Below are 12,925 nucleotides of genomic sequence, written 5' to 3' on the forward strand. Positions count from 1 at the left end.
AGTTTTTGTTGACTCAGAAATGTCTTCATCTAGACAATGTGGGGAAGCTATAAAAAAGGCTAACAAGATGCTCGGATACATTGTGAAAAGTGTTGAATTTAAATCAAGGGAAGTAATGTTAAAACTGTACAATGCACTAGTAAGACCTCATCTTGAATATTGTGTGCAGTTCTGGTCACCTCGCTATAAAAAAGATATTGCTGCTCTAGAAAGAGTGCAAAGAAGAGCGACCAGAATTATTCCGGGCTTAAAAGGCATGTCATATGCAGACAGGCTAAAAGAATTGAATCTGTTCAGTCTTGAACAAAGAAGACTACGTGGCGACCTAATTCAAGCATTCAAAATTCTAAAAGGTATTGACAGTGTCGACCCAAGGGACTTTTTCAGCCTGAAAAAAGAAACAAGGACCAGGGGTCACAAATGGAGTTTAGACAAAGGGGCATTCAGAACAGAAAATAGGAGACACTTTTTTACACAGAGAATTGTGAGGGTCTGGAATCAACTCCCCAGTAATGTTGTTGAAGCTGACACCCTGGGATCCTTCAAGAAGCTGCTTGATGAGATTTTGGGATCAATAAGCTACTAACAACCAAACGAGCAAGATGGGCCGAATGGCCTCCTCTCGTTTGTAAACTTTCTTATGTTCTTAATCAGATGGTTCAGAACTTGCCTGAACAGGATTTTTGTAAAAAACAGAGCAGAGGTCAAGTTTAGTTTAAAGCATTGAATAGCTAAAATGGGACTGTTATATTTTGGCGATAAACTGGATTGAAGTGAAAATAATTGGATATATAATTGCAGACTATATAATTTTGATATGAACCTTCTACCAGCCTTTATCCAGTGTGTTTTAGTTAATTGTTAAACCACATCTATACATGTAATAAACACAACCTATTAAGGAGGATGTCTTTTGATGTTAACCCTTTGCTGCCGACACGCTGTCATTTCTTAGGTTATAGCCATGACTATGGGGCTTGTCATGATAACAATGGTTTAGGGCTAGGGTGGGTGGGACATATAATATTTTGATTACGAGGACGAGTCTCTGCCGGCGTCATTTACAACTGAGTTCACAGCAGATTCCAAGCTCTGTAGCTCCGGTTCTATAATCTACATATCATCTAAAACGGCAAGTACTTGGGCTAATTAGCCATATTGTTGTCGTTTTTTTTTTTTTTTCTACATTAGTTTGTTTTGAGTACATCTGCAGTGTTATTTATGTATTTATTGTTTCACTGTATCATGCCTGTCTGTGTGTGCTTGTGTGCTTGCTTGCTTGCTGGGCAGGGCTAACTTATGTCTGTAGACAAGAGTAACTACTGTACCAACATCACTTTTTTTTTTTTTTTTTTAACCTCTTGTAGTTAGTTTCATATATACGTTTTTATTTTAGATTTGTTTTTTCATTTTTTAAACTTGTTTCTCCTCAGGAGAGAAAGTAAAACTAAATGCGTCTCTCGCATGTGATGCTAAAAGTTAGGCGTTTGTGCACGTCTGCGTATTAGCTAGTTTTTGTTTACTTTTTCTAGTCGATTCATTATTTATCTGTAGTCATTATTGTTATTTAGCCATGTGTTTTCGTATAAGTTACTGTGTGTGTGTAAAGAACAGACATTATTTAACCATGTATTTTATTATTAGTTTGCTGTGTGTGTAAAGAACAGTTATTATTATTATTTTTCTGTGTGTGAAAAAGGATGGAGAATATCATTATTATTGTTATTATTATTATTTGGTATTTAAATGTTTTATGTGGGTGTGTGTAAGACAGAAAATGGATGGAGCAATCAGTTCTAGCATCTGGTTCAGTCACTCAAGAGGAGGAGGGCCCTGATTGAGGAGGAGATGGAGGGCATGGGCGGCATGGAGGAGGACCTCCCTGATGAAGAGCTACTGGAGAATGATCTGGAGGAGCCCCAGCCCAGCACTTCAAACGGCAGGTAGTTTTGAAAATTAAATAAATACAGCACAAGGTTTGCCTTTGCCACTTCGAAAGTAGATTTTTGTAAAATACTATGTTGAATATAGTATATAATATACTATGTAAAATAAACATTGTAAAACCTTATCTAGCTCTACAACTGTACAAGATATTTCAATTCTCACTTCAGATTTGAAATCCTTGCAAACTGTGAAGCTACAATATACTCTAACTTTTTTATATGAAACTTGGAAAGAGGTTGAAATTGGCAATTTTTTTAAAAATTATTTTTCATACTTCAATAATTTTTTGGGGAGGTATAGCTCATATGGGGGGGGGGGGGAAATCACCCCACAACAACGAAATTAATTATATCGCTGGAAAGATTTACTTAATGCATTTCTGTAGGTGTATTGGGTTTTAATTTCTGATTGAAGGTTCCAAAACTACAAGCACTTAAACACAAAGTGTTCATATTTATGGACAAATAGGGGTCATTCGCCGTAGGCAGCACAAGGGAAAAAGGGAAATATTTTTTAACCCAGGATTGGAATAATAAAACCAAAGTAGACATTATATATTAAACACATTTTCTACATGTATTCTTTATATACTTGCACTCTATTCACACGTATGCCGTGTTTAGGAACTCCCTGGTACCAAAAAAGAATAATATCAGTTCAGAAGCTCACCTTACATATTTAGAAGATGTAGCCTAGGGGATTAATCCTACAGAAGCAGTTACCGGGCGTTTTGAAAATATTAACAACTTGAAGGACAGGAGCTGTTAAGGCGGATTAATGTTTGAGATTTAATTAAAAAGACTTCTGGTCATAAAAAGCAGAGCAAAAACTCTATAAAACAGGAGGTAAAATCCTAGTCAAGCATCACCCAACATGCTAACACACAAGCTGATGTGATCCATGCTCTGAAGATCTCTGATCAAGCCGATTGCTGTTGGGGTCATATTGATAAGTCTTTGCCTTTGAAGACAGTTTCTGTCCTTACATTATATTCTACACTTCCATATATTTTTTGGAAGGTAAGAACTACTTTGAATCTATAACTCTTATATTGAGCATTGATATAAAGTATGTGATGTATGTTTTAGTCTAAGAGTGATATATTGGCTGCTTTAGGATTTAGCGGTGGGTGTTTTTTAGATCTATGCATGCACAGGTTAAGGACAAAACATGTTAACCATAAACGTATTCAAGTATTAATGCTATTATACCTGTTAAGGCATTGGACTTCCCCGATTACCTGTGAGTTGGGATTATACATACGCTGTAACTACTCAATCAATTTTTAAGCATTTAATACACTGAAGGAGTACTGATACTACTCCGATTTGTTAATTTCAAATGGAATGAGTCAGTGCGAGCTTCTTGATTATTAAAAATCATCTGGATACGCTGTAAACCCAGTGCATGAACAATCCACTTACAGGAGTCCAAAACATCTCCCCTGAGTTTAAGAGTGTGCCTAGAGTTTGTTTGTTTATATATATATATACTATTGCTATTATTATTATTGCTAGTATTGCTCAGATACACCTCGGACTGGAAATGAAAAATTGTACCATAAAAAGGGTTAAATCCGGAATAATTCTAGTCGCTCTACTTTGCACTCTTTCTACAGCAGCAATATCCTTTTTGTAGCCATAACTGAACACAATATTCTAGATGAGGTCTTACTAAAGCATTGTAAACTTTTAACATTACTTCCATTAATTTAAATTCAACACTTTTCACTTTATATCCGAGCATGTTGTTGGCCTTTTTCATAGCTTCCGCACATTGTCTAGATGAAGATATTTCTGAGTCAACATAAACTCCTTGGTCTTTTTCATAGATACCTTCTTCAATTTCAGTATCTCCCATATGATATTTATAATGCACATTGTTATTGCCTTCGTGCAGTACCTTACACTTTTCTCTATTAAATGTCATTTGCCATGTGTCTGCCCAGTTCTCAAATGCAGCCATTCAAGGGCCAGACCCAGAGCTGCAAGGTCCCCCATGCCTGACCGAGCAGGTCACTGTGCTTGGGCATTCTTCACGATTGGCCACTCAGGAGCTGCATTGAAAACCAGTCTGGTCGGTGCTTCAAAGAGCACTTTGGCACAGTCCTGCCTGATTTCTCAAGACACAGCAGGAGCAGAGCGAGCAGTGGGAATGCATAACAGTTGCCTCGGCCACTGGAGTGCGAAGGCATCTAATCACCAGTGGGTCCCCGGTTCCTATTATGGATAACCAGAGCGCACAGTGCTCTCCTGAACCTATCCCAAATGAGGCTCAACAACTTGGGGGTGAAACCTCCACTCTGAGGCGCTCTTCATCAAGGCCAGAAGTTTCTAGGAAGTTACTACCATGAGCACACTGTTGATCTGAAACAGCTACAAACTGGTAGCTACTCTCTGCAAACTGAGGTCAGACAGGTGGATAGTATGGCCCTGTAATGAGCGCAACTAACAGTGGTGCCTCATCCCTGTCAAGCATTTGTGTCTGGGAAAGCCAAAGCTGCCTATATGCAGCTGCTGTTGTCGGGTGATCACTGGAAGACTGGATTTCAGATGGAAAATCAGGGGGGGGGTTCATGAGTGAGATAAGAGTAAGCTCTTCATCGGAGATGGACTGCCTTGTTTAGTCTTCTGTAAGCCAGGGACTTGCAAAACTGCAGTGGCCCTCTTGATCAGTGGCAGAAGGTCCGCCGACAGCGAGAGCTTAACTAGCTTAACTAGCTTAACTGCTGGGGATGCACTAACTAAGGGTGATGGTGTAGAGTGCTGAGCAGGAGTAAAGGACTGTGGTGGGGTACTTTTGAAAGTTTTGATTTGTGTTCAACCTTTATTTAATAATAAACACGAGCAACACACAGCAAGTTCAGTTCGCAGTTTAGACAGCCTTACTACAACAGTGTGCTGCCTTCCAGGAGCCTTTGTCACACACATCACTCAGAAAGTGGACAGGCTTCTAGAACGATATAGAAGAAACAGTCGAAGCCCAGGTGTTGAATCTGGATGAAGAAAACAATGCCAAATCAACGGGTCAGAATAATGGACAAAAATACAGACCACCAAATTCAGACGCCAATCAAAATAATACTGTTATACAATGACATAAGAAATGCGTGTAGCAATGGAGAAGCCATACTAAATGGGGGATTTCAACTTCCCCCATATAAAATGGGAAAACCCTATGGGGAGCACGATGGACAAAATTGAAATGGTGGAAACAAAAGACTGCTTCCTAAACGCAATTTATCAAGGCACTGACTAGAGAGGAGGCATCCCTTGATTTAGTATTTTCAAATAAAGACAGAATAACTAAAACAGAGGTCAGAACCATTGGCAAACTCTCATTTGAAGTGATTTTTAAAACCCAAAAAGTAATGACTAAAGCTAAGGTTTACAATTTTAGAAAGACAAACTATGACGGTATGAAACAGAGACTAACAGAAGTAGATTGGAGTAAAATAGAGAAAACATCCACAGAAAAAGGATGGCTGTTTTTTAAAAATATATTACTAGAGGCACAAAACAATTGCATCCCAAAAGTAGACAAATCTAAATGTAAAACTAAATTGCCAAAATGGTTTAAATCAATTAAATATATATTCAGCGAAAAAAGGTATTTTACAGAGAATTTAAAAGGGACCAAAAACAAAAAGTACACAGAATAGTACTTGGAACTGCAAACTCAAGTCAAAAAGGAAGTTAGAAAGGCCAAGAGAAAGAGATTATAAACAGCAAGAGAACATTCAAAGGAGGTTAAATGTCTAAGATAAAAAACAGCAAAATCATAGATGTAGAAAAAATAGCAAATACATTAAAATGATTTCTTTTCACAAGTTTTTACAAAGGAGGATACAGACAACAAGGCCCACGTCAACCCGTTCCTATCCAGTTGTAAATAATTTTGGTATAACAGAAGCAGAAGTGTTAAAGGTAATAGGAGCTCTTAAAATAAACAAATCCCCTAGGCAGGATGAGATCCTCCCAATAGTACTCAAAGAAATGAAAGAAGTAATTTACAAACCGCTAACCAAGATCATGCAACAGTCTCTTGACACAGGGGTTGTACCGGCAGACTGGAAAATTGCAAACGTAATACCGATCCACAAAAAGGGAAACAAAACCAAACCAGGTAACTACAGACCAGTAAGCCTGACTTCTATTATATGTAAATACATGGAAACTAAGATCCAAAATGGAAAATTACCTATATGGTAACAGTATCCTGGGAGACAGTCAGCAAAGTTTTAGCAAAGGGAGAGTACATCTAACTAACCTGCTTGATTTTTTTGAAAATGCAACATCGACAATGGATAACTGCAAAGTATATGACATGATTTATTTAGATTCCAGAAAGCTTTTGACAGTCCAGCATAAAATATTAATTCTCAAACTGAACGCAGTAGGGATTCAAGGAAATGCACATGGATTATGGAGTGGTTAACATGTAGAAAACAAAGTACTGATTAGAGGAAAAACCTCAGAATGGAGTGTGGTAACCAGTGGAGTACCACAGGGATCAGTATTAGGTCCTCTGCTATTCCTAATCTACATTAATGGTTTAGATTCTGGTATAGTAAGCAAACTTGTTAAATTGACACAAAAATAGGAGGAGTGGCAAACACTGTTGCAGCAGCAAAGGTCATTCAAAATGATCTAGACAAGATTCAGAATTTGGCAGACATGTCAAATGACATTTAATAGAGAAAAGTGTAAGGTACTGCACACAGGCAATAAAAACATGCATTATAAACATCATATGGGAGATACTGAAATTGAAAAAGAAATCTATGAAAAATGTATGCATCACAGCCTTTTTCACATAGAGATCAGATGGCAAAATGGTGAAGCTACATGTTTGGGGCAGGGGTCCGCATGTTTGTCTTTAAGTTAAGGCTGAGCGACTACTCTAGACCAAAACATCTTCGCATTTATTTAGAACAAGAGCCCACCTTCCTCCAGAATACCGCTGAGGGTTTTGCATAACCAACATCAGTAATATTTCTTCTGGTTACAATCCCTAATGTTCCTGCCTGCCCATCTGTTTCAGCACAGTAATAATCATATTTCTCTCAGATCACTTTACCTATTTCTCCCCTGTTGATGCAAATCATCGGTTTCCACCTTCACTGGGAAGGTGGTGTAACTTAGTGGTGGTCAAACTTTTTATATGCCGCCCCCTTCGAAATCTGAAGCCGACATGCAAATGAGCCTCGCCAACTGAAGTGTTTGATTTGGCATTGTTTGCCTTTACACACCGACAGCCAAACTCTCTGCTTCCCCGCCTCCTCTGAATACAAAAATGTTTTACAAATTTCTAAACTTAAAAGAATGTGTTGGGTAACTTATGTATTTAGCTAAATGTGGATTTTTTTTGGTTAAATCTAAGAAACATGCAATTTTTGTATTTATTTTTTTTAAACACGTGGCCGCCCCACACATGGTAGCTGCCATTTTCAGCTCTGTTCTCTGCAGTGTCACTGACACTCGCCACTTCAAACATAATTTCTCCAGTTCTATAAGTCCTACAGTGACTTGAAAGGTAAGAACCTGGACTAAGCTGTCCTGTACTTAAATGTTCCATTTTTTTTATTATTATTATTTTTTTAATAATTTTAAAACCTTACTAACTTTACCAACCCTGGGGCGCTTGTGTAACTCACCGATCTGTCAAGGACTGTGGGAATGAAGTCATAGCCGATCCCCTCCACTTCGTACAAGGTCTTATCGGTCTTGTTCATTTCCTCCGGCTCAGCAAGGATAGAGCCCTCAGGATCCACTCCGATAATCTGAACAAAAACAGAAAGCCATTTTAATACCAGAAATACACATTTCATATAGCAAATGGCAGTGCAAAACTCCCAAGAGTAGGGAACTATTTGTTTTAGTCACAACTACTTTAACCTGATCCATAATAATACACTGTACATCCAAACAAAAACCAAAAAAACACACATTGTCCTATGTTCTAAAATTTGCCCTTCACATTTTACAAGCTTTCAGAAACTTCATTCCACCTCCTGCCATTTACTGTGTAATCCAGCTGTTTCTACACCTGGAAAAAAGCAACGTAAAGGGTAACAATACTTGTGACAGAAACGTGTCCTTCATAAATATTTGTCAAGTACAATATACATCAGCTTTTAGTTTAGAACAGAAAAAAAAAAGAAAATAATGATTTCATTTTAGTACGATATTACATTTGTATACCATACATTCGTAGGCATCCATTCCTCATAGTATATATAATATATATATAGATATATATATATAATATATATATATATATATATATATGTATATATATATTCATTGACTGTGTTCAATAAATCATTAGATGATACAATACTCCTTCTCATGAGGAAAAGAAAGTAAATAAAATAAGTAAACAAGAATTAAATTAAAAAAATGGGAATATATACACACAAAGGATATGCTGACTTATGCCCAAGTTTGGCTATGTAGGGTCTCAAAGTATTCCCTGAAGGGCAACCACACCTCATGAAATTTGTCTTTGGAACCTCTTAATGTAAACTTAATTTTCTCCAGTTTAAGATGTTGCATAACCTCCCTGATCCACTGTGTTTGAGAGGGTGGGTCAGCTTGCTTCCAATTCAAAAGTATAAGGCGCCTCGCCAGCACGGACGAAAAAGCTATGGCATCAGACTGGGTTTTTTGTAGGGCTGTGTCTTCTAGTAGAAGACAAATATTGCAATAAGTGGGTCGGGATCAATATTTAAACTAAAAATTTGGGAGAACAATTAAAAAATGGAGGTCCAAAATGTAGCCATTCTGGGACAGGACCAGAAATGTGGATTAAAGAGGCAGGAGTCTGTTCGCATCTATTACAGGCTGGGTCAGTATTGGGATATATTTTAGCTAGCTTTTCTTTAGTCAAATGAGTACAATGTAAAATTTTAAATTGGATAAGCCTGTGTAACACAAGGGGAAGAAGAATGCACACGAGCTAGAACAGACTCCCACTGGTTATCTGAAAAAGTGACTCAAGTCAGAAATAATATAGTAGATTTTAGATAACAGACCTCCACCACTGGGGTTCAGCTCCAGTAAACTGTCAATAGGGGTTAGAAGAGGCAAGGATGGAAATTGACTACATTTTTTGGTAAACTGTCTAATTTGTAAATAACAAAAAAGTGCGAATGAGGTAAATTAAATTTCAGGGAGAGCTCTCAAATGAGGCAAACACATAATCAAAATATAAGCCTAACTGATCTGTCCCCGTTTGAATCCATTTGAGAAGGTATGAATAAGTGCTTTAGAGTGGTTGGAGTAAGTATGGAGACTCTCTGTAGGCCAAAGTGTCGTCTAAATTGAGATCAGATTTTAGTAGTGTGCTGGACTATGGGACCAGCTAGATTGACTTGCACTCACTGGGATGGAAGAGCAAGCCAAGGCAGATAAGGAGGATGATCGACAGGAGGAGGCTTCCAGATCCACCCAGACTGGGCTTCTGTTATCAGAGTTGTGTTCTGTCCAATACGTGACTTTATGAATATTGGCTGACCAATAATAAAATAGAAAAGTTGGTAAAGTCATACCACCCAAATGTTTCGGTTTTTATAGAAACACTTTTCGAATACGAGGAACTGTATTTCCCCATAAAAATCCATCCACTCATCCATTATCATTAACCGCTTAATCCTTTACAGGGTCGCGGTGAGCCGGAGCCTAACCTGGCAGACACAGGGCGCAAAGCAGGACTACACCCTGGACGGGCGCCAGTCCATCGCAGGGCACCACACACACGAGGGCAATTTAGAATGACCAATCAACAGCATGTTATAGTATAGTATGCGTCTTTCAAAATTGCACATTTGAGCCATGTGTAGCTAATGGAAGTGCAAAATGGGTCCAGTTTATGGAATTATCCTGTTAGCTGCAATTATTTTATTGTATTGGCTTTTACATGCATAATGACTTGGGGGATACTTATGGCAATGATAAATACAACCCAGTTATCCCCAAAACTGACATGAGAATGTACTGTATACAGATTTTGTAAAGATATTAAATTAAATATCTGAAATACAAGTTAACTTAAGTTTAATACACAAAGACCAAACTTAGTCATAAGTTTATTTCTGTGGATGTTCATTTTTCTCTGATAAAGACCAAGCCTACAGTAGGGGTGTCGATAATCGATAATTGAACCCACAACATCAAATCAATTGTTTAAAAAAAAATTGATATTTAGAGTTATTTGTTTTACCTACAATACAAAATAAGACACATCTATATTACACTCTTACAATGTTTTAGTATCTCGCAACCCTCTATTTAGAAAAACATCTAATGGCAACACAGGATGACTGTCAAATGTCAAACTAAAATAAAAATGCATTATAAAAGAAGTGTGTACATATGATTACGCAGGTACACAAAATATAAACTTTCAAATAAAAAAATATAAGTGAATGTACAGTCAGTTACTTACTGTGTGTTGTCCTTAAGAAATATCCAATTAGATCACAGAATTGTAAAAGTCCAAAAAGAAACAAAAAAACTATGTATATTCAACCTGTCCATTCAAACGTGTGTATTACACGCCTGTCGACTTCCTCTGGATCCAGGGCTGCTCGCTTTTTAATGTTTCCTGCTGTCAAAGACACATTCAGAGCACACAGATGTGCCTGGCAGACACAGGTATTTTTTGGCCAGTTGAGCAAGGTGTGGATATTTCAGGCCTGATTTTTCCCACCATTCCAGTGGATTGCTACCTGCTGAGAGTGGTGTCTCCCTGACATAGCCTGCCATCTGCCATCAGTTGTATGTGTCCCCAAACAGGTCACCCATCGCAGTCAGCGCAGTTTTTCTGCTAGCTTTATATTCAGAACCACCATGTTCATTTACCAAATCAGTTTCATTTACAAAACGCTGTATCACTTCTGTTTGAATTTCTTCTGTACCCGACGCTTTTCTTGTTCAGATAAATTTATCAATCGGTGAAAGCGCAGGTCAAAGAATGACGTTTTGTTCAAAAGCATGAATGTTGATTGTCGGTCTTTGTCGTACCTCAAACTCAGATCACTGCAGACTTTGTTTTTCATCTCCTTTATTACAGGAATTTCAGACGCTGCAAAGTTTTTAACTTGACTGATCAGGATATGCTGAAGAGGTAAAACAACAAGCTGTGGGGTATTTGTCTGTTGATAATGCAGCGGTTGCCGTATTGAATGGTTTCAGAGTTTCACGGATATTTTCAACAACCATCCATTCATTAGTTGTTAACTCCAGATGCAAGAGCTTTTTTTCAAAGATTACAGCGGCCACTGCAGCCTGTTGTTCTGATGCACGGCAAATCATGTTGTAGGTGCTGTTCCAGAGTGTAACTAAGTCATTGATTAAATTGTCATTTTTTAAGTAGAGCAACTTCTGCTTATCCTCCCAGAAAATGTCAGTTGGTAACCTACTGAAATGTGCAGCCGAACTTTTAAGTCGGGCAAGTGTTCTTTCGATCGGTCCAGTATTCAGTCCCTTCCGTACAGCAAGGTTAATTGTGTGAGCCACACACGAGATGTTGATCAAATTGAGATATCTTTCTACTGCGTTGACGTAGTTCAGTGCATTATCAGTAGTGACAGCAATTACTGACTCGTATATTAAAATCATCCAGAATTTCTGAAATACACTCTGCAACATTTTCTGCTGTGTGACTTCCTCAAAGCTCTTTGGTTTGCAGAACAAAATCTTGCAGTTCCCAAGAATCAGTAATGCAATGCGCTGTTACAGTAACATAAGCATCAGTGGCTAAGAGGTCCAACCATCTGTAGTTAAAGCAATGTCCTTACAATCATGCAGTATGTGTTTTACATTTGCACAAGTGGTATCATACAGTTTAACTATGTTCTTTGAAATTGTTGTGCGACTCGGAATTTGGTATCTCTACTCCACTTCACTGCAAAATTCCCTAAAACCATCACCCTCTACAAAGCTGATGGGTCTCATATCTACGAATTTTACAAGAGATTTCGTAATTGCTTCACTTCATTGACCGCTGTCATTCGTGGCTGTTTAGGACATGAAGGCCCAGCTGTTTCTGATCCCTCTTCCTTACGGTGTATTTCGCTGCACTCAAGTGGGTGGTGTTTTTCCAAATGTCTTCTCATGTTCGTTGCATTTGAATTATAGGGGAGTTCGTGTTTGCATAATTTACATACAACGTTTTTTTTTTTTTTAATTTCAATCTGTCCTCCAATCGTCCAAAACCCGAAATGACGCCAGTATTTGCTTATCATACTGGGTGGTGTAACAATTGTGTGCTCAGAAGCACTTCTACCTACTGTGTTATCACTTTTGTCAGACATCTTTCATTTATGAAAATGAACCAGAAGAGAGTTAATCAGTTTTGCACTGCACTTGAGGAGATACATTTGAACCTTCGTGTCGGGTATTTGTGTCAGTATTTCAAGTAGACATATTGGTTACATAATATATATGATTACATAATTTAAATGCCAATATAGGAAGTTTGGTGCAACATTTAGTTTATTAATTCCAGAAATTTAATAAACTTTGCCATTATTGATGATCCAGTTTTATTATCAATGATCGTAATAAGGAGGAAAATCGATAAAAATATCGATTTTCAATTTTATCGTTGCAGCCCTAGCCTACAGTGTTCGACAAGTACAAAGATTATGTTGACAAGGTAAAGAGAAGGGCAAAAATGCTAGCCCCAGTACCAAATGATACAAGGTTAAAATTATTAAATTCCTTTAGTCTCGGGGAGGCAAGTTTAAAGTTCAGAATTTATACTGTACAGCGGGGTTGTTTTATCCCTTTGCGGTCCGATATTACAATTTTCCCTTTCCCACCCAATGTCGGACCCTATCCAACATCAAAAAGACGTCAAGCACAGGTCGAGTAATTTTTTCTCCGGAAAAAGCAGAGAAAAACTTTCAATGGCCGAATGAGACCGATAGGAGCCGAATGAAACCGAAAAAAGGGCATATCTCATAGCCCCA

The 12,925-nt window shown here is 37.9% G+C and overlaps 1 protein-coding gene across 1 annotated transcript in view; it reads right to left on the bottom strand.

Annotated features, from left to right (window-relative positions):
- LOC121320429 (cystathionine beta-synthase-like protein) overlaps positions 1-12,925 on the bottom strand; it is a 118,331-nt gene that overhangs the window by 67,556 nt on the left and 37,850 nt on the right. Inside the window, exon 9 of the mRNA XM_041258757.1 lies at positions 7,604-7,729. Coding sequence (XP_041114691.1) covers positions 7,604-7,729 — 126 coding nt within the window. The remainder of the gene's footprint in view (positions 1-7,603; positions 7,730-12,925) is intronic.

Source organism: Polyodon spathula, chromosome 9 (genome assembly GCF_017654505.1).
Source record: "Polyodon spathula isolate WHYD16114869_AA chromosome 9, ASM1765450v1, whole genome shotgun sequence".
NCBI lineage: Eukaryota > Metazoa > Chordata > Actinopteri > Acipenseriformes > Polyodontidae > Polyodon > Polyodon spathula.